General features: G+C 48.5%; 8 protein-coding genes across 8 annotated transcripts; 4 read left to right on the forward strand and 4 right to left on the reverse strand.

Moving 5' to 3' along the window:
* Nucleotides 1-435: 435 nt before the first annotated feature.
* On the forward strand, nt 436-2,061 carry FIESC28_03567 (uncharacterized protein; the record flags this gene model as incomplete). The annotated part of the gene is made up of 1 exon (XM_031157716.1): nt 436-2,061. One exon carries the CDS (start codon nt 436-438, stop codon nt 2,059-2,061), a length of 1,626 nt encoding a protein of 541 aa, XP_031018229.1.
* A 332-nt stretch (nt 2,062-2,393) lies between these two features.
* Nucleotides 2,394-3,808, reverse strand: FIESC28_03568 (uncharacterized protein; the record flags this gene model as incomplete). The annotated part of the gene is made up of 3 exons (XM_031157717.1): nt 2,394-3,204; nt 3,263-3,428; nt 3,541-3,808. The coding sequence occupies 3 exons, from the start codon at nt 3,806-3,808 to the stop codon at nt 2,394-2,396; spliced, it is 1,245 nt and encodes a 414-aa protein (XP_031018230.1).
* A 4,105-nt stretch (nt 3,809-7,913) lies between these two features.
* Nucleotides 7,914-9,140, reverse strand: FIESC28_03569 (uncharacterized protein; the record flags this gene model as incomplete). The annotated part of the gene is made up of 1 exon (XM_031157718.1): nt 7,914-9,140. The coding sequence occupies one exon, from the start codon at nt 9,138-9,140 to the stop codon at nt 7,914-7,916; it is 1,227 nt and encodes a 408-aa protein (XP_031018231.1).
* A 1,621-nt stretch (nt 9,141-10,761) lies between these two features.
* FIESC28_03570 (uncharacterized protein) lies at nt 10,762-11,085 on the reverse strand (the record flags this gene model as incomplete). Its single annotated transcript, XM_031157719.1, has 1 exon — nt 10,762-11,085. The coding sequence occupies one exon, from the start codon at nt 11,083-11,085 to the stop codon at nt 10,762-10,764; it is 324 nt and encodes a 107-aa protein (XP_031018232.1).
* Nucleotides 11,086-15,089: 4,004 nt separating this feature from the next.
* On the forward strand, nt 15,090-15,768 carry FIESC28_03571 (uncharacterized protein; the record flags this gene model as incomplete). Its single annotated transcript, XM_031157720.1, has 3 exons — nt 15,090-15,209; nt 15,311-15,549; nt 15,630-15,768. The coding sequence occupies 3 exons, from the start codon at nt 15,090-15,092 to the stop codon at nt 15,766-15,768; spliced, it is 498 nt and encodes a 165-aa protein (XP_031018233.1).
* A 2,134-nt stretch (nt 15,769-17,902) lies between these two features.
* Nucleotides 17,903-18,634, reverse strand: FIESC28_03572 (uncharacterized protein; the record flags this gene model as incomplete). Its single annotated transcript, XM_031157721.1, has 4 exons — nt 17,903-17,972; nt 18,024-18,320; nt 18,392-18,468; nt 18,620-18,634. 4 exons carry the CDS (start codon nt 18,632-18,634, stop codon nt 17,903-17,905), a joined length of 459 nt encoding a protein of 152 aa, XP_031018234.1.
* A 2,657-nt stretch (nt 18,635-21,291) lies between these two features.
* FIESC28_03573 (uncharacterized protein) lies at nt 21,292-22,460 on the forward strand (the record flags this gene model as incomplete). The annotated part of the gene is made up of 3 exons (XM_031157722.1): nt 21,292-21,746; nt 21,797-21,822; nt 21,877-22,460. The coding sequence occupies 3 exons, from the start codon at nt 21,292-21,294 to the stop codon at nt 22,458-22,460; spliced, it is 1,065 nt and encodes a 354-aa protein (XP_031018235.1).
* Nucleotides 22,461-23,814: 1,354 nt separating this feature from the next.
* FIESC28_03574 (uncharacterized protein) lies at nt 23,815-25,544 on the forward strand (the record flags this gene model as incomplete). Its single annotated transcript, XM_031157723.1, has 5 exons — nt 23,815-23,826; nt 24,028-24,086; nt 24,146-24,456; nt 24,512-25,015; nt 25,069-25,544. 5 exons carry the CDS (start codon nt 23,815-23,817, stop codon nt 25,542-25,544), a joined length of 1,362 nt encoding a protein of 453 aa, XP_031018236.1.
* Between the last annotated feature and the right edge of the window lie 398 nt (nt 25,545-25,942).

Here is a 25,942-nt window from a genome sequence, read left to right on the forward strand (position 1 = left end):
CTTCACTAAGTTAGCTCTAGTAGTAATTAGTGGGGTTAAAGATCGGGACCAGCCAACTGCAGTCCAGTTAGTGAACGCAGTGAATCGATGCGCTGGAACGTCGTATGTATTAATGTCTTCTACCCAATTGGCCACTATCTCAACGTCTGCATCACGATATACAAAACAATTGCCCAGGAGACGACTTTTCAGCCTCAACTGCATGCTACGTTATACGACATTATAATTGTTTCAGATCATTCGTTGATGAGCCGTATACTCTCTATACCCCTCTGCCTATCATTATCTCAAGTAGTGTCTCTGAACCAGTGAGGACGACATCAGTCTGAACCCCTCAACAGAGATATTCGACTTATCTACCTTGATTTTGAAAGCACTTAATACTCTCATATTACTCAGTCACACTATACGATATTGTATCGGCCATAATTCATCATGTCTACATTGCTGAATAACCTCATGTCGAAACTCACGACAGACCAAAATGAAGACGCAAACACAAACACAAACTCACAGCCCCAACCCCCTCCCAAGCCAGAAATGTCCGAGTCACCACCTCGCTTCCTCATAATCGGTGCAGGCTCTCGAGGACAAAATTATGCTGGAGCCATCGACAGCGTATCCAATGGCGTAGTCGCTGCTGTTGCTGAACCCCTCAAGTTCAAGCGTGAGTCTCTTGGCCGTGCTCACATCTGGGGCGATGGTTCCCCTAAAGAAGGCCAATCATTCCATGACTGGAAAGAGTTCCTCGAATATGAACAGGACCGTCGAAGTAGAGTGGCTGCGGGAGATGAGAATGTTCCAGAAGGTGTCGATGGTGTCTTTGTTTGTGTTCTCGATGAGATGCATCGTGAGGTTATCGTCGGACTCGCACCACTTGGCTTACACATCATGTGCGAGAAGCCTCTCGCTTGCTCTCTTCAGGACTGTGTCGACATGTACAAAGCCATGCGTCCCTCGCAATCCTCAAAGATATTCTCAATCGGTCACGTACTACGCTATAGTCCACATAATATCATGCTGCGGAAACTGCTCGTTGAGGACCGGGTCATCGGCGATATATCCAGTGTGGTTCACACTGAGCCAGTGGGTTACTGGCATTTCTCCCATTCCTATGTCAGAGGAAACTGGCGTAATGAGAACACTACTGCTCCATCGCTACTGACAAAGAGTTGCCATGACATCGACTTATTGCTCTGGCTGCTCTGTTCTCCTAAGAAAGCGGGACAAGGAGAACCGCATATCCCCGAAACGGTGTCTTCATCTGGAGGCCTTCATTTGTTCAAGAAGAGTAGAAAGCCCAAAGCCGCAGGAGCAGCAACAAACTGCACCAAGTGTCCCCTCGGAGACGAAGGCTGCAAATTCTCAGCAAAGAACATTTATCTTGGTCCTAAGCTCAAAGGCTTGCAGTCTGGCAACACGAGCTGGCCTGTCAGTATCGTCGTTCACGACATCGAAGACTATCCCTCTCAAGAAACAAAAGAGCAGCTAGTCATGAAGGCCCTCGAGGAGGACTATGACGAGTCCACTCCCAAGTCCGAGGTCCAGTCCCGTAACTGGTTCGGTCGTTGCGTCTTTGAAGCAGACAACAATGTTTGCGATGACCAGTTTGTCACAATCACTTGGCCCGAGTCCACTCAACCTGCAAAGACAGCGACACTGCACATGGTCGCCCAAACAACCAAGATCTGCGAGCGCTACTCCAACTTTTACGGCGAGCATGGTGAGGTCTACGCTGACTCGCGACGCATCGTTGTTGACGACTTCAACACTGGCGAGACCAAGACTTATCATCCTCGTGTTGAAGATCTTGGACATGGCGGAGGAGACTTGGGGCTTACACGCCAGTTTGTCATGGCATGTGACCGTGTCAAGAATCATGGCTGGGAAGCTCCTCGCGCGCAAGATGAGTTCATTGGATGCACTCTTGATGAGGTCCTGCGAAGCCACGCCATGGTCTTTGCAGCCGAGGAAGCCAGACTCGGCCGGAAGGTTCTCGATTGGGAAGAATGGTGGGACAAGGCTCTAGGGAAGCAACTGGAGCTCAACGGGCATGCATAAGCGTTACTTCGATCATGATGACTATTAATTTCGCGAGTGAGATTTACGGAAAGGTTCCTGAAGATGAGTAATACGTCAACATCGCAAATTGTCGGTTTAGCAGGTACCATTGAAACATTATCGTATCTTAAATTCATTAATGAAATAACCCAATTAGGTCTGTCATGTAAAAGGTATGTAAAAGCTCATGCAGTTGATCAGACATGCAATTGATGTATTCTCTTGCCCTCGTAATTCCGCCTGTATGTTCAAATAGTCCTGTGTCGTTGAGGTATCCCGCTCAGCCAAAAATTGTAACTCCTTTTACTCCCATCATTTCAACCATGAGGTTCCTAGCTGAGCTCTGCACGGTTACCCTCGTTTCCGATAGGTTGCACGGCAGGCAACTCTTGAGCTTGTGGGGATTCGTGGCCTTCCTTGTTAGGTCCAGGACTGGGCGTGAACTGGCCTGGGGGAGGTGAGGCGGTAGAAGGAACACCATAACCACCAGCGCCATAAGGAGCAGGATATTGACCTTGCTGGCCGAAACCTTGCTGAGCGTATCCTTGAGGTTGAGGAGAGTAGCCACCGTAGCCAGGCTGCTGATATCCTTGAGGCTGGCCGTAGGGGGTGGTCAATGAAGGGTCGTATGCCTGTTGGTAGCCCTGAAAGTTGGAAGGCACTCCTGAAGGATATGTGGCGTTTGAAGGCGAAGAGGGAACAAATCCTGGGCTCTGAGGATTCTGAGCCATCTGGGGAGGGTTTTGTGGGTTGTTGCCAGTACCAGCAGCGGCGGCAGTGGCAGCATTGGACTTCTTGCGACGGCGGAAGAGCAAGAAACCAGCGATACCGACCAGAGCCAAAGCAGCAACACCTCCAACAACGCCACCAGCGATAGCACCAACATTGGTACCGCCTTCGTCTTTCTCGGATTCCGTAGCTGATGCAGCAGTTTGAGTTACTGTGGTGGGGGGTTCGTTCGTGGCCGAAGAGGCATCTTCCGTTGTCGACGCATCACTCTGAGAAGTTTTCGAATCACCGGTAGCTAAAGGATCGGAAAATAGAAGTGCAGAACTACCCCTGGTGGTGTCGCAGGCGAGAATTGTGTAAGGGTCGCCAGATGTAGTACCGACCCAAGTGTGGCAGAACTTGGAGGTTTGGTCACTGCTTAAACATCAGAAACCAATCGACTTTTAGCAGGAAACGGACAATGGAAACTTACCAGCAGAGAGTGTGAAAATCTTCGAGGAAAGCGCAGACAGAAGAAGATGCGGTATAATCGACACAAGTTGTCTTCACTGACTTGCAAGCCCGTCCGGTTTCACAGCATCCAATCCAGCCATTAGAATAACTGCAAGTGGCGACACTAGAGATACAAGTAAAAGAATCTGTTCAAATCGCGTCAGTAAGCTAATACTTTTCATCCAGTTTTACAAGTTTCGTCAATTGATGACTGTAACAATTCTATTGAGAGTTCATTGGAATGGGGTTCAAACTCACTTCCTGCTTTACCAAAACCACAGGTCGTAGGCGCTAGATCTCTCCTGCCCAAGGCAAACTTCAAGTCCATGGCACCGGCAAGCTGGGGAGCGTCGGTTGGCACAGGTGACCATCCGAGGGCGATATTGGCTTGGTTTCCTGCTTCGGGGCCGTAGATGCCCGTCTGACGAGGAGGTTCCCATGATGTCTCTTGGTTTGACTTAAGCCAGCCGGCAGAAGCTGGTGAGCTAAGAGCCCCGAGGGCGAGTAGAGCGGTGGAGCGGTGCATCGTGGTTCAACGCCGTGTAAGTGCTTCGGATCAACTCGAAGATATTTGTTCCAATTTCGTTTCCAGACTCTGTTATTTCCCTCTTCCTTTCCGCAGTGGCGAATTTGGTTGTCTCGAGAGCGAAGTGAAGGTTCGGTATGCGAGTGTCCGGTAGTGTAAGTGGGTTTGTACCCTTCGATGTAAGTGAAGCTATTCAGACTGGGTTCAACACGGAAGCCAGGAACAGCTCAGGAGCACAGGGAGAAGATGAACTTTTTGAGGGAAAAGCAGCAACAAAGTAGGGGTCTATGGGGTTTTTGTCTCTCCTGCCTCTGTTCATCACCTGGCGTTTTCGGGCCCGAGGAGGCTTCCCGGCCATCTCAACTACTTGCTGTACGCTGCAAGTACATACACCCAAGTGGCATCCGATACTCCAGGGACCCCAGGCGACGCTAAACGAGATCAATGGCCACAAGAGGACCTTTCTGAGTGCTCCAAACACTCAGCCCCTGGTCGCTTTGGAGTTGGTGGCGCCTTTCATAGACAATCATTGGTGCAAGGGAACTCTAGTGCCTCGAGCTGAACATACCCCTGTTCGTATTGGGAGTCTGGACGAGGAATGGTCTGTTGGCTAACATTCAGTCTTTAGACTCAGCCCCCAGAGAAAGAACTCAAGTTTTATGGTTAAAAAACAAGCACTTTCTCTTTAGAGTGATCCCTAGCTACTGCTAATGGACCATCAAGAGTAAGGCTCATCGAAGTTATACCAACAGACAGTTCCTATCGAATTGACGAGTACAGCATCCATGATGAGACGCCCTGTCGCTGTGTGTATGTACAGTACTGTAAGTCCGTTGGGCTCTCGTTTACATATCAAATGAAGTGTGACCGACGATCTTAGGTGGTGGAGCTGTCTAACGACAACTCCGCAGCAAAGAGCATGGGCTCACTTGTACTGTACATGGTAGTACTTTCCTGCATCTCTCATCCGATTGATAGTGCGCAGACAGCCTAACAGCCTTCCTGGGCTGTGCCAGATTTCTAACGCTGGCAAGCTTGCCCCTCTTTGTATTTGGGGCTTGAGACAATATCGAACGCACCAGTGATCTGCAGAAAGAGGGAGGCCGGATAGACTGCTAGGCTGCATTTTGTAGAGGCTGTGCCATCTCCAAGTTGATGCAAATGCCTGTGTAATCTATCGTTACGTTGCAGTACGTTGTTGAAATGGTCCTCGCATCTCCAGGGAGGCGCATGAGGCTGCGTTCTCGAACCAGCTTAAGGTGACATCCTGTACTTGAAGTACAATGTCGCTAAGAGAAGGGACGGCTCGGTGTGATTCAAGGTCCATCTTTCAAATTCCCCCGTAGTGAGCACCAGTGAAGCTCGTACTTGACCAGATCGTCAGGTCACAGACGATTCGGTATACATGGCGCAAGCCACTTGCCCTTTTATCCGTATCTGTTCCACAACGCAGGAACATGACGATTGAACTTTGACAGCAGTATGCCCTACGATTGAAGGCAATAGGAAAGTGATAGGTGAAGAACAATCACTGGTAATAGACTCCACCCCAAACGGGTACTTGGAGGTAACCAGACAATGGTTCACAACGCACTTATCAGCCGTGCACCAAACACTGAGCTCCCCAGATCCGATGTATACTCCCGCAGTTCTGCAATTCGGTCTGACTATCTGACGCAGATTGCCGGATGCGCTTGGCTCGTGACTGGCCCTCGCACTGGTGGCCCAGAGAGGGATGTGGTTTGGCCATCACTGGGGCGCTTGGGCTCCAATTTAAGCTTGACGTTTAACCGATGAAAGGTTGGCCGCATTGTGTGCTGTAGCCTGTACCTGTCGTCCTGTCCACGGGTTTAATGGAGTGGCTGTGTGGAGTTTGGGTCCGTAAATTGTTCTCTTTTGTGCTGTATTATCGGATACTATGTTACTTCCAGTATCCGATTCACCGCTCGCAAAGTGGTGCAGGTATTTGGTGTTGCTGCATGGGTAGGCCATTGGACTCTGAGACTTTCCCGGTCCGTTAACCGTGACGAACAGGGCAAGTTCCCGATGAGTGATACATCCGGTGTTGTCTCTCCTAGAAGTCAAGATCTTGGTCTCAATAACCATTCCTCTGGCCTCAAGATACGAACTGGTGGTCGCTAAAATCTGACATGGAGATATAGCTAGCAACCGGGTTCATTTCAGCTGTATTATGGCTGCGCTCTCCGTTCGTTGTAGGAAATTTGCTGGTATGGGTCGTAGGCGCTGGGAAGCAACTAGCCCTACGAGGGTGTCACATTGTGCCACTAAGCACTTTGGCAGTTTAGCGTCCTCAATTTTGGAAAAAACGGCTGCTGCGAGTGTTTGACCGAAATGGGGCTGAGGTACATGCAGTACAGATGGTATCAGTACGATTTTATCGCAGTGTTCTGATAGTCGTTTAGTTGAGAAAGGGTAAGATTGACGATGAGTGGATACAAATCAGAAACAAGTAACGAAGATCTCTGGATCCTTTCAGTAGCCGGGCGGAATGCAACTGCCTGGTGCGGAATTATCAATAGAACAGCGGAAGGCAGGCACGACTGGAACATGGAAGCTGCAAACACAACTACCCTGTACTCATTTTAGACGTGGCTGCTGAATTTCTTTAGATTCTGTACTGTAAATAGAACGCAGATGGTTCATTTTCGACGGACACGGCCTAGAACACGGTAGTCAATTCTGGTATTCATCTTCTCCGTATCTCGTTGGCCGTTGCGATTCAGCCTTGAAATCTTGGCTTGTCACCAGAAGCAAGCCACGAAAAAAGAGTCCAGCGACACGGGACTCACTTCAGCTTTAGGTAAGGTACAGACCTGACTGGTGGGATGTCGGGCATGGATCCTAAGAACAAGAAAATAAGAAGAAGAAAACGCCTTGTCGATAGTTCTATGTGGCATAGACTCAGCTATGAAGCTATTTGAGCTGCACTGCTACGTTACCATTCTTTTCTTCATAGAACAATAGTGACCAAATGTTTTCCCACGGAGTCTCCGCATGACAAACAAGACCCTCAATCAATCGCAATCGTCCCAGGTCCAGTTTTGCCCAGCCGAGCAGGGAATCGATTCCTTTGGTGGAGATGAGCTTAGAAATTAGCTTGTTTTCGTACTGACCCCTGGTCCGGTCTTGTAAGTGGAAGACTTACCAATGTTTTCCAACACCAACGCTTGTCTTGTACTCCACGAAACAGTGAGATTTCTAAGCCTCATGATGGGTCTCGTCGGTGCATGCAACTTTGAATCTGACGCTGAAGCGTGTACGATGGAGAAGGAGAAGAGGCGATAGTACCGGCCAATTGGCTGTTGGGAAACACACAATGTCCTTGCAATAATAGAACCCACTCTGTTAATCAATGAAGACAGTCCCATCAGCATGTCGAATAATACATATGTAATGAAACAAGTGCTACTTCGACTGGAACCTATGACTGATAGAACAAATAACTGTAAACAAGCAAAGAGCTTCACCACATTCAGACCCTTTCAAGACTACAAATTGAAGTCCCCTAAGCACACAACTCAACAACTATTTCTGACCAAAATGCCTTCCTAGTCCGAGCGGCTCGCTTCCATCGGTTGTTTGGTCGCTACTCATAATGCGGAATATAATGCCATATGGAAAGGTACATTCTCCGGTAGAGGACAGGAGCAGCGCAACGGCGGTTTCTCTACCTCGTCTGGTACGTCAACGAGGACAGCTCAAAGGATTTGGCCAGAGATCACGACCTCAAGGCTTACAGGTAGAGCCTCTTCGAGGATGACCTTGCTCCTGTCCCTAGTCCTGCCCCGAGGGACATGGGAACTGAAACTGCCACCGAAGATTCCGAACAGAGAGCGTGAATTGCACAAGTTTGCTGGTCTTGCGCGATTATCAACTGTCTGGATAAGGGGAAGACAAGTCAAGACCATGTCATATACAACACGCCAAAGATAAATGATGTGAGCAAATTATATGAATAGTTTCACTGCTGAACTGTAAGCTACCTGTAGCTAATCTATTGAATGGAAATACAACAACAATTGTCTGTGTTAAATTACTCGTCGTGATCACCCACATACACCAACACTCGACCTATGCAAGAACGCTACCACCCCCTGATGTTCCTCTGGTATTTTTCTGCGAACCTCATTGGCATTTCTGGGCGTAGGTCTTGTAGCATTCGACTAAAAGACGCATCGTTATTGGCGTTAATGATATTGCGGCGAAGTAAGAAGTCAAGCATCACGAGCCCGCAATTTGGCTTCCATTTGTTGGCCAATAGGCTTTTCTTTACCTCTGACACATTCATACATTCAAGCTTCTCGATCCCCTCCTCGATTCCTTGTGGATGGAACTTTTTAGGTTCTTTAATTTCGAGGTCGTATATGATTCTGAGGCCTGGTTCCAGATGATCTTTGTTAAGATTACCTGCCTTCCAATCTTTCTTGTCGAAAAAGGTGATATTCGAAACTCTTTGCACCTTGCCAAGATCTATCTTTGGCGCCGTCGGCGTGCCAGGCGTAGACACTGTTTTCGTATCCCAGTCGATTGAGAGGCCAGTTTCTTCTCTGGCCTCACGGATCAGGGTCTTGCTGGGAGCCAGATACCCCTCGATTTCGTCGTCAATATCCACGCCACCGGCGACAATCTGGTCTAGCATTCCCGGATATGCCACATCGCGACCTCTGGCCCGCTGAGAAACCCAGATGGAGAATGCGCCAGTATTATAATCTCGGCTAAAGACGTTGAGATGCACCCCAACCGTCAAAATTCCCAAGAAGCCCTTCAAAAAGGACGGAATGCGTATTCTCCCTGGAATTTCATCATCACAGAGATGTATTAACGAGTATTCTCGCTCTTCAAATGGTGTGTTCAGCCACTTGGCGAAAGAGGGAAATTTGGCTGAATTATCCGCAATGAGTTCTTCGAATGCTGCTTCGCAGCACTTTGGAATATCTTCAACACAAGGAAGCTGAACATCATCATTCCTTGTGGGTTCGGTACGAAGAGTTATTTTCCCAATGATGTTGTCTCCATCTTCAGCATCAGAATCCTCATGGAAGGAGAACCTGGGGTCCCATAATAGTTCATCCGCGAAATATTTTGGAACGATACCCACAAGCTGCTCGACACCATGGATGTAGAAGTTATAGGCTTCTGGGGGAGCAGGCCTGTACTTATTGGCATAGCCGATACAAGGGTACAACGTTGACATGGCAGCTGCTGGATTATGGCATTGGGTCTGGTAAATGTGTTCAGGATGAAGAGATGGTCTCAGCCGTGGTGAAGCTGTCGCCGGAAACGATGGATGTGCTAACTTTGCTGAAGCCATGATGAAAGACGTCTGAGAAGGAGCTCAAACAAGTGATGTATATGGATGGATGGATAGATGGTAGTAACCTGAAGAAGGGAAGAACCTAGTGGCGCAAACAGTTATTCGCTGAGGTCATGAGAGGAAGGACCGTTGCGTTGAATTTAAAAACGTCGCGGGCTGCCTGCAGTTTGTGAAAAAAAATTTCCGGTTGCGCTTGCATGGATGAAGATGAACACCCATGGAAGGATGACACCTGCAATTGGGTCTCTGGTCCGTGAACCGCAGCCTCGGGTGGCCGCTGCCTTCTTTTTTTAAATTTCGGCCAACTGATGAATCGGTCCTTCGGCGATGCAGAATGGGCAACAGCGACTGTTCGTTTGGGTAGGTGCGGATGGGGGATGCATCCATCTTATTTGGTTCTGGCTCTGGTTCTGGTTCTGGCTCTCATTCTCATTCTTGGATTTGACAAGAGTTGACTTGACTGAAATGCCTAAAATGGAATGCACTAGCTCTCAGGTAACGCTTCCCCCTTGCGACCTGAACCAAATACTTCCTAGCCGAGTCATGAGGACGACGGTACGATATGATGACACTTGGTGCAACAGGCGGCTTGTGTTGGAAATTGGAGCGAGTCTGTGAATGGTTTGTGGTTGAGTGAGATTGTGACTGTTTGTGATTCAGTCAATTAGTCAGTGACGGTGGCTGCTACACGCGCGTGCGTTGCGTGTCTCTTTGCGCTGCCCAGATTAGAAGAGTGAACTTCTTTTCATTCGAGTGTTTCAAACTGTGTTTGGGACGCACATGAACCTGCATTTCCTGCACCAGAAATAGCTGAGCTTGCGTGAGTTGAAATGAAATGGAGGTGAAAAGAAGTTGGTTGTCGCTGTGCTGTGCTGTACTGTATGGATGGTTGGATGGTGCTCGGGTAAATTGGAGCTGAGGTATGGAGATGTCTAGGTGGTCCCTCGCCCATCCCATCCCATTCTGTACCTTGCCTTGCCCTATCTTGCTTTCCATAGGTGCTTTAATTAGTGGGAAACGGGAGCGGAACAGTAGCCGGACATCCGCCCGCTCGCCCGCTCGCCCGCAGAATGGGGCGCTTTTTCTCTACATATCTTCCCGTCCTGTTGGCGTCTACTATTATATCCGATATTCATGTTGAGGAGGATTATCTATCAACACATTTGGATGTCATAGCAATTCTTTTCTGTTTTCTTCGGGTATATATGTTCAATTTCTTGTAATCAACGATTGCTAGATATGTTCTCTTATAGAAACCCTTATCATATATATCCCCAGGTCTCGGTACCATTGACCAGGCCTGCGGTTCTCTCATTCCAGTAGAGTGGTCCTCACCGGGGTTTCGTGTCTATGTGACACAGCATGTGGAATGGAGCAGAGTAATTTGAAATGAAATCAAATGAAATGAAGCAAAGCATTGATGAATGCTGTCCTGATGCGCCTTTGACCCTATGTCGGTTGCCCGTGTCGTACCTATGTCGTTTCCCAAATACACTGACTTTTTTTTTTGTTGAATTTCGTCTCGTCGTTTCAAAATCCCATCTCAAGATCTTACAAAAGTAAACGCCCTCGGTGTTGGTATCGTAACAGCCACATATCCGTAGTTTCTGGGGAGCTCCTAGAGAGCTGCAGTGTGACGGACTACTCCAGGTCCTGGATAGGCCGTTGCCTTTGCGATTGAGTGATCGTAGAGTCTTGTACCAGCCGATGCGGCGGCTGCAGCTGCAGCGGTCGTGTTCTCGAGAGCATGCTGTGCGAGTACCGGTGTAGACAGTGTCGCTGTCGCAGCACAGAGGTTACATAGCTCCATCTGAGGCTCAGGGGTAAGACAGTAGAAAGGGCTCGAGCATTTACGAGCACAGCGGGTGAAGTCGATGACCGTCTCGCCTAGGCTATGGCGGCAATCCTTGCACATCCGCTGAGCGATTACGGTATGGCACATGTTGACAGAGTTTGTGGTTGTACGGCGAGTACGTATGTGTGTAGGAAGATGACAGTGTGTAAGAAAGTTTAAGACGGGACGGGACAGGGCAGGACAATATAGTATGGGAGGGATGGATATATGTAAGGGCGTCGATATGCGGGATTGCAGGCGAGATGCAGCAAGGAGGTAGGTAGTATGTGTAGTAGAGAAGCTTGGAACCCAGAAAAGGAGAAAGTCGAAACGTCGAGGCGCCTGGTTATTTACTTTTGTAACACAGGTAGGTGTATTGAGGCCTCGCTGTGTATTGACAACGTAAGCGGGCTGGGGCGCAGCCGTGAATGTTGTTTATGTTGTTGAAAGAGGCTTGGACGTATCTCAGGCATAGGTAGATAAGATATGTGTGTTGAAGATGGGTATGATTGATTTATCCAACCAAACAAGATGGACGAGACAAGCTTCTTAGTCTTTTGGGGGTTCCCGATCCCTTTTAACCTTGAGGCGAATCTTCCGGCAGATTATAAGTCTTGGGCTTTTAAAGGACCACGAGTGACAGTTGCATGACGCACGGAGGAAAGCAAGGGAAGTGAGGTGGCAGTGGTAGAAGATAGTAGATTGAAATAATAGAGTTAGGTTTTTTATTCAAACAGGTAGAGAGGGATACCTAGTCTAGCATCCATAATGGACTGCATGTATGTACACTGTACAGGAGCTATGGATCTTGGTCTAAGGAGGGTGAGGGGACACAGTCTGAGTGAGTGAGCATAGTATGTGTGTGACCACAGTACGCCATCAGATGACCAGTTTATCTCTCCAAAGGGAATATTCGGAAGAGAATTGGGGGAGGTACAGGGAAAAGACCGTTAGAGAATAACAATGAATGGGTGTGTGATTGATAATAGAGACTACGCCAGCTCAGCAAAGCATTAGTATGTGGTAGTCTATAGCAATGGAGAGCAATAGAAAGCAACATAGACAAGCACAAGTCTGGCCTCAAAACACTGTGCTAAGAGAAATAGTCCCCTCCCCAGTCAGCCGAATTGCAACGAAAAAAAAGGTTCCATCAGAGCCGAGACTTTTTGCTTCTCTGAAAACGTGTGTCGTCTTCTGCCCAATTATTCACTAGAAACGATGCATCCGTGACCTGAAAAAAGAGCTTCCCCGCATTGAACCGTCTGCGAACACCCAGAGAAACAACAGAATCTCTGGGGCCTTGACTAATGAATTGCCAGAGGGCAACCTTGGCTCGGAAACTACTGCAAGGATATCCATCACGATGAGGCACTTTTACGAGGTTGGGAAGGATAGCAACGGCTATTGTCCGTTCTACCTATTCCTTCTCCTTCTTTACCTGATAAGAAGGAAAAATTAATTGTACAGATGAATTAAGATGGAGCACAAGACCTATAGTGACTGGATGGCTTCTCTCTCTTCCCCTCTTTTTAATCCATTCCTGGGGTTTCTTGTCGCGGGGCTGACATGGGTAATTCAACTTGGCTCGCACCCCAAAGCTTGGCATCCGTGGTTTTTCTTTCTTTGATGGGAATTCCATTTTTGCCTCTTGCGCGCATAACTCCCTCCAGATACCGAGTACTACTCTACTCTGCATTGTCTTTCCTTTGTCACATGGAAATTCCTCATTCCTCTTATCAAGAATGACCTGACAATGAACAGAAATCGCATCACCTTTTTTCACGTCATGGCTCATCATGATGGACTTGTGTGATAGCTTAAAAGATAATGAATGCACTACAGTAAGCACACGCGTTTAAGCAGTTATCCGTCATGGTCATGGTCATGGTCATGGCTATGTAATGTGAAAGTAAAAGGCGTCCTCTGGTTTGCTGCGGGATGTTTGCCCCTTGCTGCCTGTCAAACACACGGGATGATGTAGAGTCGACGTGAGACAGGGGAAAGGTCCTTTTCGACCTGCATCCATGCACCTTGTCGTGTCTTGTCTGGTCTATACATGAATATTCTAGACATTCGACCAAATAACATCAACACTACAGTACTCATGCTTACCCTTGAAGCTCTCACTGCAACGTAGATCACCGGTCCAATATCTCCGTCTATCATGAATGCGCATCTCGATCAGGTTTCACAGAAGAGCATGGTCCTCAGCTGATGTATTTCCAATCTAACAGCATTGTCATTTACCTGACGTCGATTCTATCAATGTCCTGAGAACCTTCGACTTCCGTCATCAGGTATTGTAAAGCATCAACCTCAAAGCAAGACTTGCTGGTTCAAATCAGATATGGGTTAGACTGGTCCCCTCCGATACTGCACGCTGCTGTGATTTGGTCCTGCATGGCATGGGCCCAAGGCAATAGAATGTCATTTGGGTCAAGGTGCCGTAATGTTTGTTGCACCTCCTTCGTCATCCTTCTAGAGTTCCAGACCAGCCCTTTGCATTGACTTCCTCTGGGATGGTCCCCAACGAGGTCGCAGTGCGAATTACCATGCTGAATTCGGACAGATGAGGAGGCTGACGGACCTCCACTGCGGACATGGGCACGGAAGATTTCGAATAAAAAAGCTCGTGGCTGCTTCGCTGGCTCCATACGCTTCGGGGCGTGAAAATCCACGATAACCTCTTTTTGATCAAGACGTGGATAATTCATGAGTTGGGCTGGGTTGGGCTTGGCGGGCCCGGCCTGGACTCTTCATCGGTTGCTGCACCATGGTGTAGTTGCGGTTAGGTGTGGCATGAACTCTTTTTTGTTGTTGTTGTGTCTCTGTGATTACTCGTCAGCGTTGAACCTTCTGTCTCTAGGAATAAACCACGGCAGAGCCATTCCGAAAGCATTAAGTTTGAACCCGCCCTGGATGTTGTCACAGTCCCGCCGTTGATGAGGCGCATCGCACACTTTGGGCTAGTTAGCCACGTCGATCATCGGAACCTTGTGGTAGCTTCAGCCACTTCTGACGAAAAGGTTCATTCGAAATCAAGGCATTAAACGATTCAGTTTGATTCAATGTTATTGGCTGTTATTTAGATCGTAATCATTAAGAAAAGAAGGTTCTCGTCTAGTGTGATAAGCGATGGTTGATAGTGGTCATATCCTATCGCCTATCTCTGGTATCAAAGAACATGACTGCTAAGAGTAGAGGAACGGGATTAGTGAGTCAGTCTATACCAGTTAAGACTTATTACTCATTCCGCTATCCCTCACTCACATCTGCAGATTAGATAGGTATTTACTCAAAAACCCCGAAGCGTCTGATGTGCCTTATCGGTTGTTGACTTGGTGAGTGCTGCAAATATGCTTAACATCGATTGAAGCACAGGGACTTGACCAGCTTTCGTTTCAAACGTGGAATACAGGTCTGTGTTCATTTACTCGAGAATTTCGATTATGTCGGTATGTGATATCATTGTGCCATTTGCGGGAACCAGGTTCGAATAAACTCACAGATAACTGATAATTGGCAATGTCAGCAAGCAGTGTACTCCCGGGTAAGCAGCAATGGAAGTATGTCCAGTGGTTCAAACACAAAGGTCGAATCGGTGTCAGTGCTCGGCATATAAGTAATAATCTCGTCGCCTTTGTGTTCGATCAAACCAGCACTTGGGCTAGTTCACTTTGATGTTCCTAACTTGAGAGGTCAATTCTTCCATCACTTACTTGACTCGTAACGTTGGTTTTTAAGGTATTCTCAAATTAAGACTCAAATGCACCTAGTCTCACTTGAACCACCAATTGAACTTCAAAGACTAACGTGAGCTTGACGAAGTAGAAGTAATAAGAATTTATCTGTGAGAGGAAATTGATATAAATACTTACTGCAACTTTATGATGGAAATCGTTGGTGTTATTCCAATGCTTTGCTGATGTTGAAATGCCATAGTGGAGAGATTAATGGTAAACATATGCTATCTAATTGGTCAATGATGATAGGTGCCTTACGTAAACACCCGCGGACTGGCGACGACCTCAACTGGTTGATTTGGGTGCGTCTTCTTCTCACGAGACCCTCACGACCGATCGCTCAATTGAACGCTGCCCAATTCGCCCAACATGTTCGTCGCACGACAGAGGGCAGCCTTCGTGGCTCGACAGCTGCAGCGAACAGCACGAACCTACGCCTCCGACGCCCACGCACACCACAAGGCCCCCGAAGTCAACGAGTCCTTCAGCGTACGTCGAGTCAAAAACCCACTACATCATCGATATCGCGTCGCCCAACAGGGCTGATGGACAAGGCCAAATTACAAGACAGGACTAACTATGGCTTCTAGACTGGATCTCTCCTCGCCGTCGGCGGTTTCTTCGGCTCCGTCCTCCTCTACCAGTTCGTTCCTGCCGAGGGCGAGCAATCTTCAATCCTCAACTTCATCGACAAGTACACTTCGCGCAGCAAGGACTGGGAGGACATCAACGCTCTTCACACCAAGGCCATGGAGCAGGCTGGATATGACCGCAACCTTTTCGAGAACGGCGGCAACAAGCACCGATTTGTCGATGTTGCTTACCCCGAGTTCGTTCTCCCACCTGCCGATATCTTATCGATATCGACATGAAGGCTCATCCAAGATCAATCGCTGACCAGAAAAACAGGGCAATGACCTCGTATGCTCCCCGAAACAACATTGCTGGTCACCTTGCCAACATGGACTACGTTGTCGAGCACTACCGACAACAGCACATTAAGGAGGAGGAGCGAAAAGCGGCCAAGTTGGCTCAGAAGCAGGAATAAGGGCTGTACACTAGACGTGAATCGATACATGAATTCATTTTTTCGTTGAGTTATCAAGTGCACTCATCCACAGAGCTCAACCAGCAGGCCATACTGTCGAAGTGGCCACCTGCATGTCAATGTGGCAACAGAATTAACCGCTGAAAGCATAAGAGACGAAATCAACCAATTGCCGTGTGCTGGCTTGAACCGCCACTTAGGTTAGGTACTTTGTTTTGGCCGTCTAAGAGGTAGGTAGAGGATATTCGTTCTGTTACCCACCTGCTGCTATCTTTGATATGCATCGCTCCTTCTTGTTTTGCGGATACTGTTTCACGGTAGAAGAAAGTACGATGAAGCTTCCTGGCTGTTTACGCTGTTCTGTTAATAGAGAAGGAGCGTTGAACGTGCTCTGATTCAGTCCGGGGAAATTGCGCAATGGTATATCTCGGTCCCCCCCTCAGATGTCATGGTTTCTCTCCTTCACAAAGATTCCCAATATCGTCGAACATTATCATCCATCTTGGATTCGAACAGTCGTTTGAAGCTATCATTCTTTCACGACATTCACTATCATCTACATTACTTTTGCATCTGCCGATATTCCATCCTCCTTCTTACATTGGCAAGATGGCAAAGGATCGCGAAAGTACGTCTCATATGAGGCCACAAGACATCTATTAGATCCATGAACAATCCATACGAGCCGCTTATCTTGACAGGTTCTAGCCAAATGTCCGGAGGGTCTGGTCAACATCTCCTGTCAGCTCAGCAAGGAGAACCTTCAGCAGCACAGGATGTCTCAACTCCACAAGAGACCCCAACAGCCCAGGACGCATTATCATCACAGGAAACCCCGACGCTACAGGAAAGCTCAGGTACGTTTCCAAAAACACATACATTCATTCAACCTTCATGAATCAACTCTTCTTCATACCTGGAGAGCTGGACTCCCAGGTGGGCATCAGAAGAATTGTCCTCTAAGGCTTAGGTTGCTAAAATAAAATAGCCTAAGTGCTACTTTATCTTAGTAGTCTAGGCCTTGTAGGAGATTTCTTCTGTTACCTACCTGAGCGTTCCTCAGGACCGTTTCCAGCATTGTCACTGTACCCCTTAGTTCGATCAAGCTAACATCATGTGTTCAAAGGACACGGAGTAGGGATTTCCAATAGCGTGGTCGAGGTTCGAGAAACGGGTACTGAACGCGGCCGTGGCCTCTTTGCAAGACGGGATCTCTTTGCGCACCGTAGGATCATCAATGACGAAGAACCGATCATGAGCGGGAATCCTTACACAGTAGTCCACGCGTAGAACTCTCTGAGCCCCACTGGGCGCAATCGTCTTGTAAACACTTTCCCGATTCTGCACGATATACCGACCGACAGGGCGTTACGGACTCGCTGGCCAAACAACGATAAGAAACGGGTAAAACTCCTCGACCGGTTTCTAGCTGAATACGGCTTCGGAGACTACCCAGGCAGAAGATCTCATTTCTATGCACTGGCGGGTCATATGAACCATGCATGTACAAATTGCGCCAACGCTCGTTTTTTCGTTCCCGATGAGCCCTTTCGCATCACCGTCTGGTCTAAGAAACCTATCAGACGAGACGAGGAGATACTCATCGACTATGGCAAGAAAAAATTGACACATGGCTGTGCAAGGTGTGGCAACCGAGACCGTGAACAGCAGACGGAGAGTGCCACGAGCACCGAGAGAATGTCATGGCCAAAGAGATTACTCAAAACCTCTGGCCACAAACTCAACCCGCGCAATTGGCTAGGTACGCAAAGACGAACAAGAACCGTGACATCATAGAGATCTATATCTATGAAAAGTGGTTAAAAGTGACCGAGACAAGAACAGCGGAATCGATTTCATGGCAGGTCAGCCATTAGGTGCAAGAGATCCCGCTCTTAATTCTCTTGAGGGCAAGAAATAGATAGCAGGGCGTCAATGGTGCAGAAAGCGTCACTAAATGTTTTTCAAGAATGAGCGATAGTTTGAGGGTAGTCATCAAGCGGACAATGCTCCTTTATTGTACTATCATCGTACCCATTGTCATCAATAATTTTGATAGATGTTTTCTCTACCAGAACCAGTCCTTTTCGCCCAAATGTCCGAGAATGCAGAAACCACCCAAACCGCAACCTTCTTACTTGAGGGGAATGAAACGAGAAGAGTGAGTGGCACCGATACCGGGTCGACCGTGCTTGACGGGTTGGCTGCAAAAGGGTCAGTATCAATAAATCATTGTGAGTTTCGAATCCACGTACTATGAGATAGAGAACTCAGCCAAGTAGTGACCAACCATCTCAGGCTTGATCTCGACCTGGTTGAACTGCTTGCCGGAGTAGATGCCAATGACGCTACCGATCATCTCGGGAACGACGATCATGTCTCGGAGGTGAGTCTTGACAACATCGGGCTTCTCGTTGGCCTCAGCCTCCTGCTTGGCCTTGCGAAGCTTCTTGATAAGACCCATGGGGCGGCGCTTCAGGCCACGGTTGATGCGTCTTCTCTGGCGGGCAGGGAACACAGTGGCCAAATCTTCGCTGGACATGTCCAAAAGCCTGTGAAGTGAAGGTATCATCAGTATGGGCTTGCTCGGACGGGTTCCATCGTTCGGGTGGCGGCAACATACTGGTCAAGGTCGATTCCACGGTAAGAGAACTTTCGGAACGCTCTCTTTCTCTTGAGCTCAGCAGCCTGCTCGGCATCCTATCCAGGTATATACGTTAGTCAAGCTGTTCCTTCATCGTTTCATAATCGATTCGTGCGCGGGTGGCGGATGGTCGTCGAGGGAAAGCCGGCGGCAGGCATTCTTTTCTGCTCAGGGGGAATAGAGAATATCTCGAGGATTCACACGTACGTATTCGTCAGCCATGATCGCGGTGTTGGGTTGATTGAATTCGCTGGTCGGGAAAGCGAATATGGATGGGCCGGGATGGAGTCAACTTTGAAGTCGGTGGTTGAATCGCTTAGGTGGGCACGATTCGAATTCTGGGTAGGGTTTTCTTGCCCTTCACCCCTCGTCACGTGACAGTAGTTTTGTGAGCTTTTGGATTGTGGCATTTAAAGGCGGCTAAAGAGAACGGAAGAGAGTACGCCGTGGCTCCGGTATTTTGTGGAGAGCTTGGATATGGTTGTTAGTTGAAGGTGGTTGTCTTGTGTTTCAATTGGTTCAAAAGTCTATTCTTTGATAATACTGTAGTAGAGTTGTATCTCGTGATAGTTGCTTGAATAGTTCAACCTAGGTATGCTAACTCGTCTCTCTATCCGCGGTCCCATGTTGTTACTTCTTTCTGTGTTTCCGCTGGAGTCTGTATTGGCAATCTGAAGAAGAGTGCACGACTTTGACAGACTTCCATATCGCCAACATTCATTTACAAAACCATGATTACGTTGTGGTGACCTCAGATCAGATTTCTGACTTGAGGTCAGGAGAGCATGTCTTGACAATCAGGGAGGTAACAGGACACTTACCCTGATAGGCCCAGGCTACCAGAGTAAAGTAGTCTAACTTCAAATCTAAACTAGGTAGCATAAGGTAACAATCATTTGGTCCCTTAACCCTGGCGACAGTATACTTGGTGGTGTTAGAAACGAGACCCTGATCGACCCCCCAACCTTCCCACACACAAGTGGCCATAGTTAACTATTAACTCGGTATGACTGCGTGTATGCTTTCAGACCTGAACCTTCATTAGCAACATGTTCATATGTGTGGTTATTCAATTGTGTTGGTTTGAACTGTACGGTTTGATGACTGACCTTCAAACCCTTAAATAGAACCTTCCCACACGGTAGTATCAAATGATTGATTACTTGTCATAGACTTTCAAAACATAGGAGACACGAATGAAATGCAATAAACTTGTTGCATGTCAATTCAAGTAAAAATCACCAATTGCCGAGAAACATTGATCAAGATTTCAATGCCGGATCTTCAAGTGTCTAGCCATAAAAGTGCTTGCTGGTGTGTGCTACTGTAACCTTATCGGTAGAGCGCCCGTCAATGAGCATGACCTCACATCAACCGACCGGGAGCACTTCTGACTATCTCTTCCCTTTTGCATCTCTTCCAAGCATCAAAGTCAAACGCTAATTGGGATAAAGAAGCGAGCAACCTGACCAAGACTGTCGACTTGCCTCACATGCTTCCATATCGCAAATTGTTGATATCGTACATTATCACATATTTGTCTGCTTCGTCCTACATTGGCGGTGCTACGCCAAGAGTATCATGTTGACTACTTTGCTGGGCATTGAGCTTTGACTTCGTTTTGAAGGAATTGAATCAGTCATTCGACTCTCTTGGCCCCAAGATGTGGAAAAAAAGTGAGTTGCGCGTGGGAATAAGACGGAGCGAGAAAAGATCCTGACTGATGATTCGTGGCCAAGACGGAATCTGCTCCCTTTTTATTCTATAGAATTGGATCGGTACTTTCTGTCGTGACTTCGCATGCAGGATTCCAAGACCCCCAAGACTTCCAAGCCGGCGTATTCGGCACAATACAAGGCGGCCTTCATTTCCCGCGTCAGAGCTTCCCAAGTGCCCAGCAATCCGATACTCATCAGCCAAGACCGTGGCACTGGGGCCAGAAGGCTCGGCTTTGGCTGGACGCGCCCACTACAATGAGCATTGGCCGGCGCCGCTTGCTGGGCATGTTGGGTCTTGGGTCTTTTGGTCTTTCGGCTCATGGGTCCCCCAAATTTCGTATGAGCGTGAAGCCGCATTGACGATGATGGCCTTTTCTCTTGTCCTATGATGGACGCATGGCGATGTCGGTCAGCCCAGACTTATACCTTATTTGAACGACTGTTCTTGGCTATGCTGCTACTATCATTGCCCAGCTGTCGCCAAGGGAGAAGCTACCGACGAGATCAGAAGGATGCGCCAAATGCCCAGACTCTCAGCGGTCAACGTGGACAGTGGTTTGGTGTAATCCTGGCCTTGGCATTTCTCGGCATCCACCCGTGATAAGATTTCGCCAAGCCTTCAAAGACCTCAGAAGGGGGAACACCAACGCTACGCTACTGTACCCGTCTTCTCGCTGCTGGCATGGTATGGATGGACCTGTGCTTGCGTTTGCTTGGCTGACTCTCGTCATTTCTTGGGTAGCTTTTCCTTCCTTTTCGTTCATTTGTCACCTTTTCTCGTCTAGGCTCCTGTTATATATCCCCATCGGTCCATTCCCCTTCAAGACACTCGATCGGATGGCCTTCGATATCGTCAGAGAAGCTGTCTTCCATTTTGACCACCACGCCTGCGCTTTTGCATGTAGCTGAGCCATAGTCAAGTCGCCTTCACGAACCTGCTCTGCGTATCAATCATAATAACTTCGACATATCTTTGCTTGTCGCAGCAGTCGCCAATATCACGAAACGGTTGCCGCATGTTCGGATGGAAAAGCCTGAAAGTCATCATTGAATTGCCGAGTTGACGGCAAGCAAAGCACTGGTGGTGCGGCTTGTAGTCGAGTCGGCCCAGTACTGGCGATACTTGCCATCATCCAACCATATTTGTAACAAATCGACGACATGTCTTCGTCAACCGAGGATGATGAGCCCACGGCATCTGGATCACTATCCATGCCATCCGCCGCGCCTTCATCTACAGTATCTCTGTCAAGCCCAACGCCTCCCCCGACAACTCTTGTGATTGAACCAAAGCCAACCGACGACGATGACCTCGCCAGCGACGGAACATTTCCACCAATGACAACTCCCTGGACTGGCCCGCCCGAATGTACATGGACATATGATGCCAATCACGTCCCGAAATCTGGTCTCGGAGGTCTAGAGGCAATGCTTGACCTGCAACCAATCCCTGGTGCAAAATCCCTGTCATGCTATCCGGATGCTATGTTCGACAATGGTCTCACAGGAGTTTACAGTCCGGGCACATGCCCTCATGGGTGGACTACTGTATCTCTACGTGTGGATAGCAGTGAAGACCGAGATCTCGAGACAACCACGGCTATCTGCTGTTCCTCGTAAGTTGCCAGATGCAACTCATCATGACATATTATTCTAACTGTGCCAGGCATTATACTCTGGAAGGCAGCCTGTGTAAGAGATCGATATCTTCCGTGTTAGCTGTCCCTTACACTTTCAACCAAACAGCACAAACCTACGACGCTTATGCTGAATCCGCCACCACCTTGTACAGCGCAACGATTGCGGTTTATACCATCCGGGCTCTTTTCAAGGACAGAGATAAGGATGCCCTTGGACTCAAAGACGAGGACGATATTCCAGGTCTTGAGCGAAAGAATGACTCTCTGTCATTGGGTGCACGAATTGGCATTGGTGTTGGGGTTGCGGTTTTCGTGCTGCTGGCGGTTGGAGCTCTAGCATTTTGGCTTATCCGTCGAGAACGAGCCAAGACGGAAAAAAGAAGACCACATGAGCTCAATACGGTGGGAAACATGCGTCACAGCTCGTCAGGGACCGGAGATAACTTCTATGCTGCCGCCGACGCCAACCATAGAAGAAACAGGAGCCGCGGTACTACGGAGCCTCCGCCTGCTTACGAGGCTACCGACTCAAACAGTATGACAGAGAACGATAGTCGTCTAAGTGAGGATACGGCTACACGGGACGAAGAGATCAGGGCGTTGCAAGTCCAGAAAGAAGCAATTCAGCGCCGTCTTCAAGAGCTGGAGCGGGCTGAGACACAACCCCAGGAACAAAATCGGCAAAACTAAACTCGACACAAGTGCGAATGATCAAGTGCGGGAAAGAGAAGAGAGCGAAAGATCATGAATTGGACGGGAAACGGCCTACTATACCTATGATACCACTTTGCACAGCTGTAGCAGTTGCTACGAGCTTTTGTTTTTTCTTATACAAATAGTTTACAGGAGGGAACATTTGTACAGTTTTTGGAGTACGGCGGCAGTGAAACAAAAGGATACATTCACCACCTCGGGCTTTTGCTTCAAGTTATACAGCAATATTAGAATACCATTGCAACCATGTCATCTTTCAAGGGCCACTGGTCTGAGAAGATTAACATGATAACCAATACTAATCAATGACTGAAAAACACCAGGTACCTATGAGTTGTGCTACTGAAACACCAGGCAACCTTATATATCCAGGCAACAGAATTCAAGACAAGCCAATGAGAGACACCAATTGGACCGGCAGCTTGCCAGCTCGCCCCAGACCGACGCACGGAATCTTTCTTACGGAGATCGTTGATCTTCAGAATTCAAGGCCGGGGGTTAACAATGCTTGATAACCAAGCTTGGCATAGCAAAGAACCGGTTGACTCGTCCAATGCATAAGTGAATGAATATATCAGTTCGTAGGGTACTTTCAGATTGAATTGAAGTTACCTGATCTAGGCAGAAAGATTACTGTGAGAACCTACTAACTAAGGTACAAGTATATATCCGTGGATCGAGTTGGATAGTCACCTCGGGAACTCAATTGTCATAGCGAATTAAGAAACGCCACGGTTTGTAGCTTAAGGGTCAAGCACTAGCTTAGATATCCCCCCAGAGTACGGATAAAGCATCTGTATCTGTAAGGGAACTCCCCCGTATGAATGAAAGGATTACTATGTATGGTAAGTTCATTGTTACTACAGTACCGGCAACTTATCCACAAGTTAGCTGTGCAGCTTGCATTCCAACCTGAGTGAGGTCCTGAGCGAGTAGATCCCACCTGAGAGCCCCTTGCAAGTGCAGTTCTTCCACTGTCGGACAAGGGTCCCCAGGTCTGTTCCCTGTCAATTGGCGGTGAGAGACAGCTTAGGTACTCGCCTCTCAAGCCAAAACTTGCCCATATCGAATGTACCTTCTGATAGCTTTTTTTGCGCGCCGGCGTGTCTGGTTCAGTTTGTTGACGACCCCGCCACCAATTGGATGTCCAGTGGCACGGCACCCACACAGATTGGGAACTCCAAACACCCACCCTGAAAACCATCACCACCTCAGGCCCCTTCTTCCCCTTACCCCTTCAAGCGCTGCGCGCGTAATTATTTACTCTCCCCATCTTTCTCCCCCAAACTTCAAACTCTCGTCTTAGCTTTTTAAGCTTCATTTATACAAGATGAAGGGCGAGGTACGTTTAGAATTCAGCCGCGAATCTTGTGAGACCCCCGCTGCGCTGCATTGTATTTCAATTGCATCTTGCTGCTCTTGTTTTGCTCTGCTCGAGAGGCGTTGGGGTGTTCCACTTGGTGTCCTGAGCTCTCCAAGCTGGGGCGGTTCTTATTCGTGAAGCTGCTATTCAAGCTCGTGATGCTGATTATCTGTTGTCTAGATTCTTCACCTCCACCTGGGCCAGGCTGGTACCCAGCTCGGTAACTCTGCTTGGGAGCTGTATGTCGCCTCCTGCTCTCTGTCCTCTTGCGAACCGAGCTGACCGTTATTCCCAATAGCTACCTTCTCGAGCACGGCCTCGGCCCCGACGGTCGACCTGACCCCAATGCTCCCGATATTGGTGACCCCGGTTCTTTCGAGACCTTCTTCACTGAGACCAGCAGCGGCAAGCATGTTCCTCGATCTCTGTTCGTCGATCTCGACCCCTCTCCCATCGACGAGATCCGAACTGGTGAATACCGCAACCTTTTCCACCCTGAGCTGTTGATCAGTGGTAAGGAGGATGCCGCCAACAACTACGCCCGTGGTCACTACACCATTGGAAAGGAGATGGTCGACAATGTCATTGACCGAATTCGACGTGTTGCCGGTGAGTCTCAACCCCATACATTCGCACTTGTGCGGCAGCTAACATCACCATCCAGACAACTGCCAGTCCCTTCAGGGTTTCCTGATCTTCCACTCTTTCGGTGGTGGTACCGGCTCTGGTTTCGGTGCTCTCCTTCTCGAGCGTCTCTCCACCGAGTACGGCAAGAAGTCCAAGCTTGAGTTCGCTGTCTACCCTGCTCCCCGAACCTCGACTGCCGTCGTTGAGCCTTACAACGCTGTCCTGTCTACTCACAGCACCATTGAGAACTCCGACTGTACTTTCCTCGTCGATAACGAGGCTGTCTACGACATCTGCCGTCGCAACCTCGACATTCCTCGACCTTCATACGAGCACCTGAACCGTCTCATCGCCCAAGTTGTCAGCTCCATTACCTCGTCTCTCCGATTCGATGGTGCCCTCAACGTCGATTTGAACGAGTTCCAGACCAACTTGGTTCCTTACCCTCGAATTCACTACCCTCTCATCAGCTACGCTCCTGTCATTTCTGCCAACAAGAGCGAGCACGAGAGCTTCAAGGTCCAGGAGCTTACCTTCCAGTGTAAGTCATGTTTGCGATCCACTCTTACTGTTAAAGATACTAACCTCGTTCAGGCTTTGAGCCCAACAACCAGATGGTCGTCTGTGATCCCCGAAACGGCAAGTACATGGCTGTCGCTCTTCTGTACCGCGGTGACGTTGTTCCCCGCGACTGCAACGCCGCCATCGCCTCCCTCAAGGCCAAGGCTTCATTCAACCTGGTTGAGTGGTGCCCTACTGGTTTCAAGCTCGGAATCAACTACCAGAAGCCCATGGCCGTCCCTGCCCCTGCTGAGGCCGGTGGTCTTGCTCCCGTCAAGCGATCCGTCTCTATGCTTTCCAACACCACCGCCATCGCTGAGGCTTGGTCGCGTCTTGACTACAAGTTCGACCTTATGCACAGCAAGCGTGCCTTCGTCCACTGGTACGTTGGTGAGGGTATGGAGGAAGGAGAGTTTACCGAGGCCCGAGAGGATCTCGCTGCTCTGGAGAAGGATTACGAGGAGGTTGCTGCCGACTCTTTCGAGCCTGAGGAGGAACTCGAGTACTAGACAACCGCATAACGCGAGTTTGATTAATCTCTTTCGACTTCTTTGATGACATTTTTAGCGATGGCTCTGGTAGGGCTCACGCCCGCGAAGCAATGTACAGAAAAGAGTTGTGGAGGAAGTTGTTTAAGATTCCCGGTTTTTGGGCGGCACACATATGGGGGTAAACGTGTGTTGGCCGCCACGCGCCAAAGTTTGACTCAGGGTACCCCGTTAGTAAATGGTCTTGTATTTTGGAGTCAGGTCCTAATAGACGAGACTATCCCTCGATACAAACTGGGCGAATTTATTTGCAAAGCAGGCACGTAAAATTGATGATATATCCATTCTCATATAAACAAACGCTGTTGTATCTTGAACACTTGTGCATGTCGTAGCTGTGTTAAGACTAGTTCAGCAAG

This window comes from Fusarium coffeatum (genome assembly GCF_003316985.1).
Source record: "Fusarium coffeatum strain FIESC_28 chromosome Unknown BRIP53273_contig_75, whole genome shotgun sequence".
Taxonomy (NCBI): Eukaryota; Fungi; Ascomycota; class Sordariomycetes; order Hypocreales; family Nectriaceae; genus Fusarium; species Fusarium coffeatum.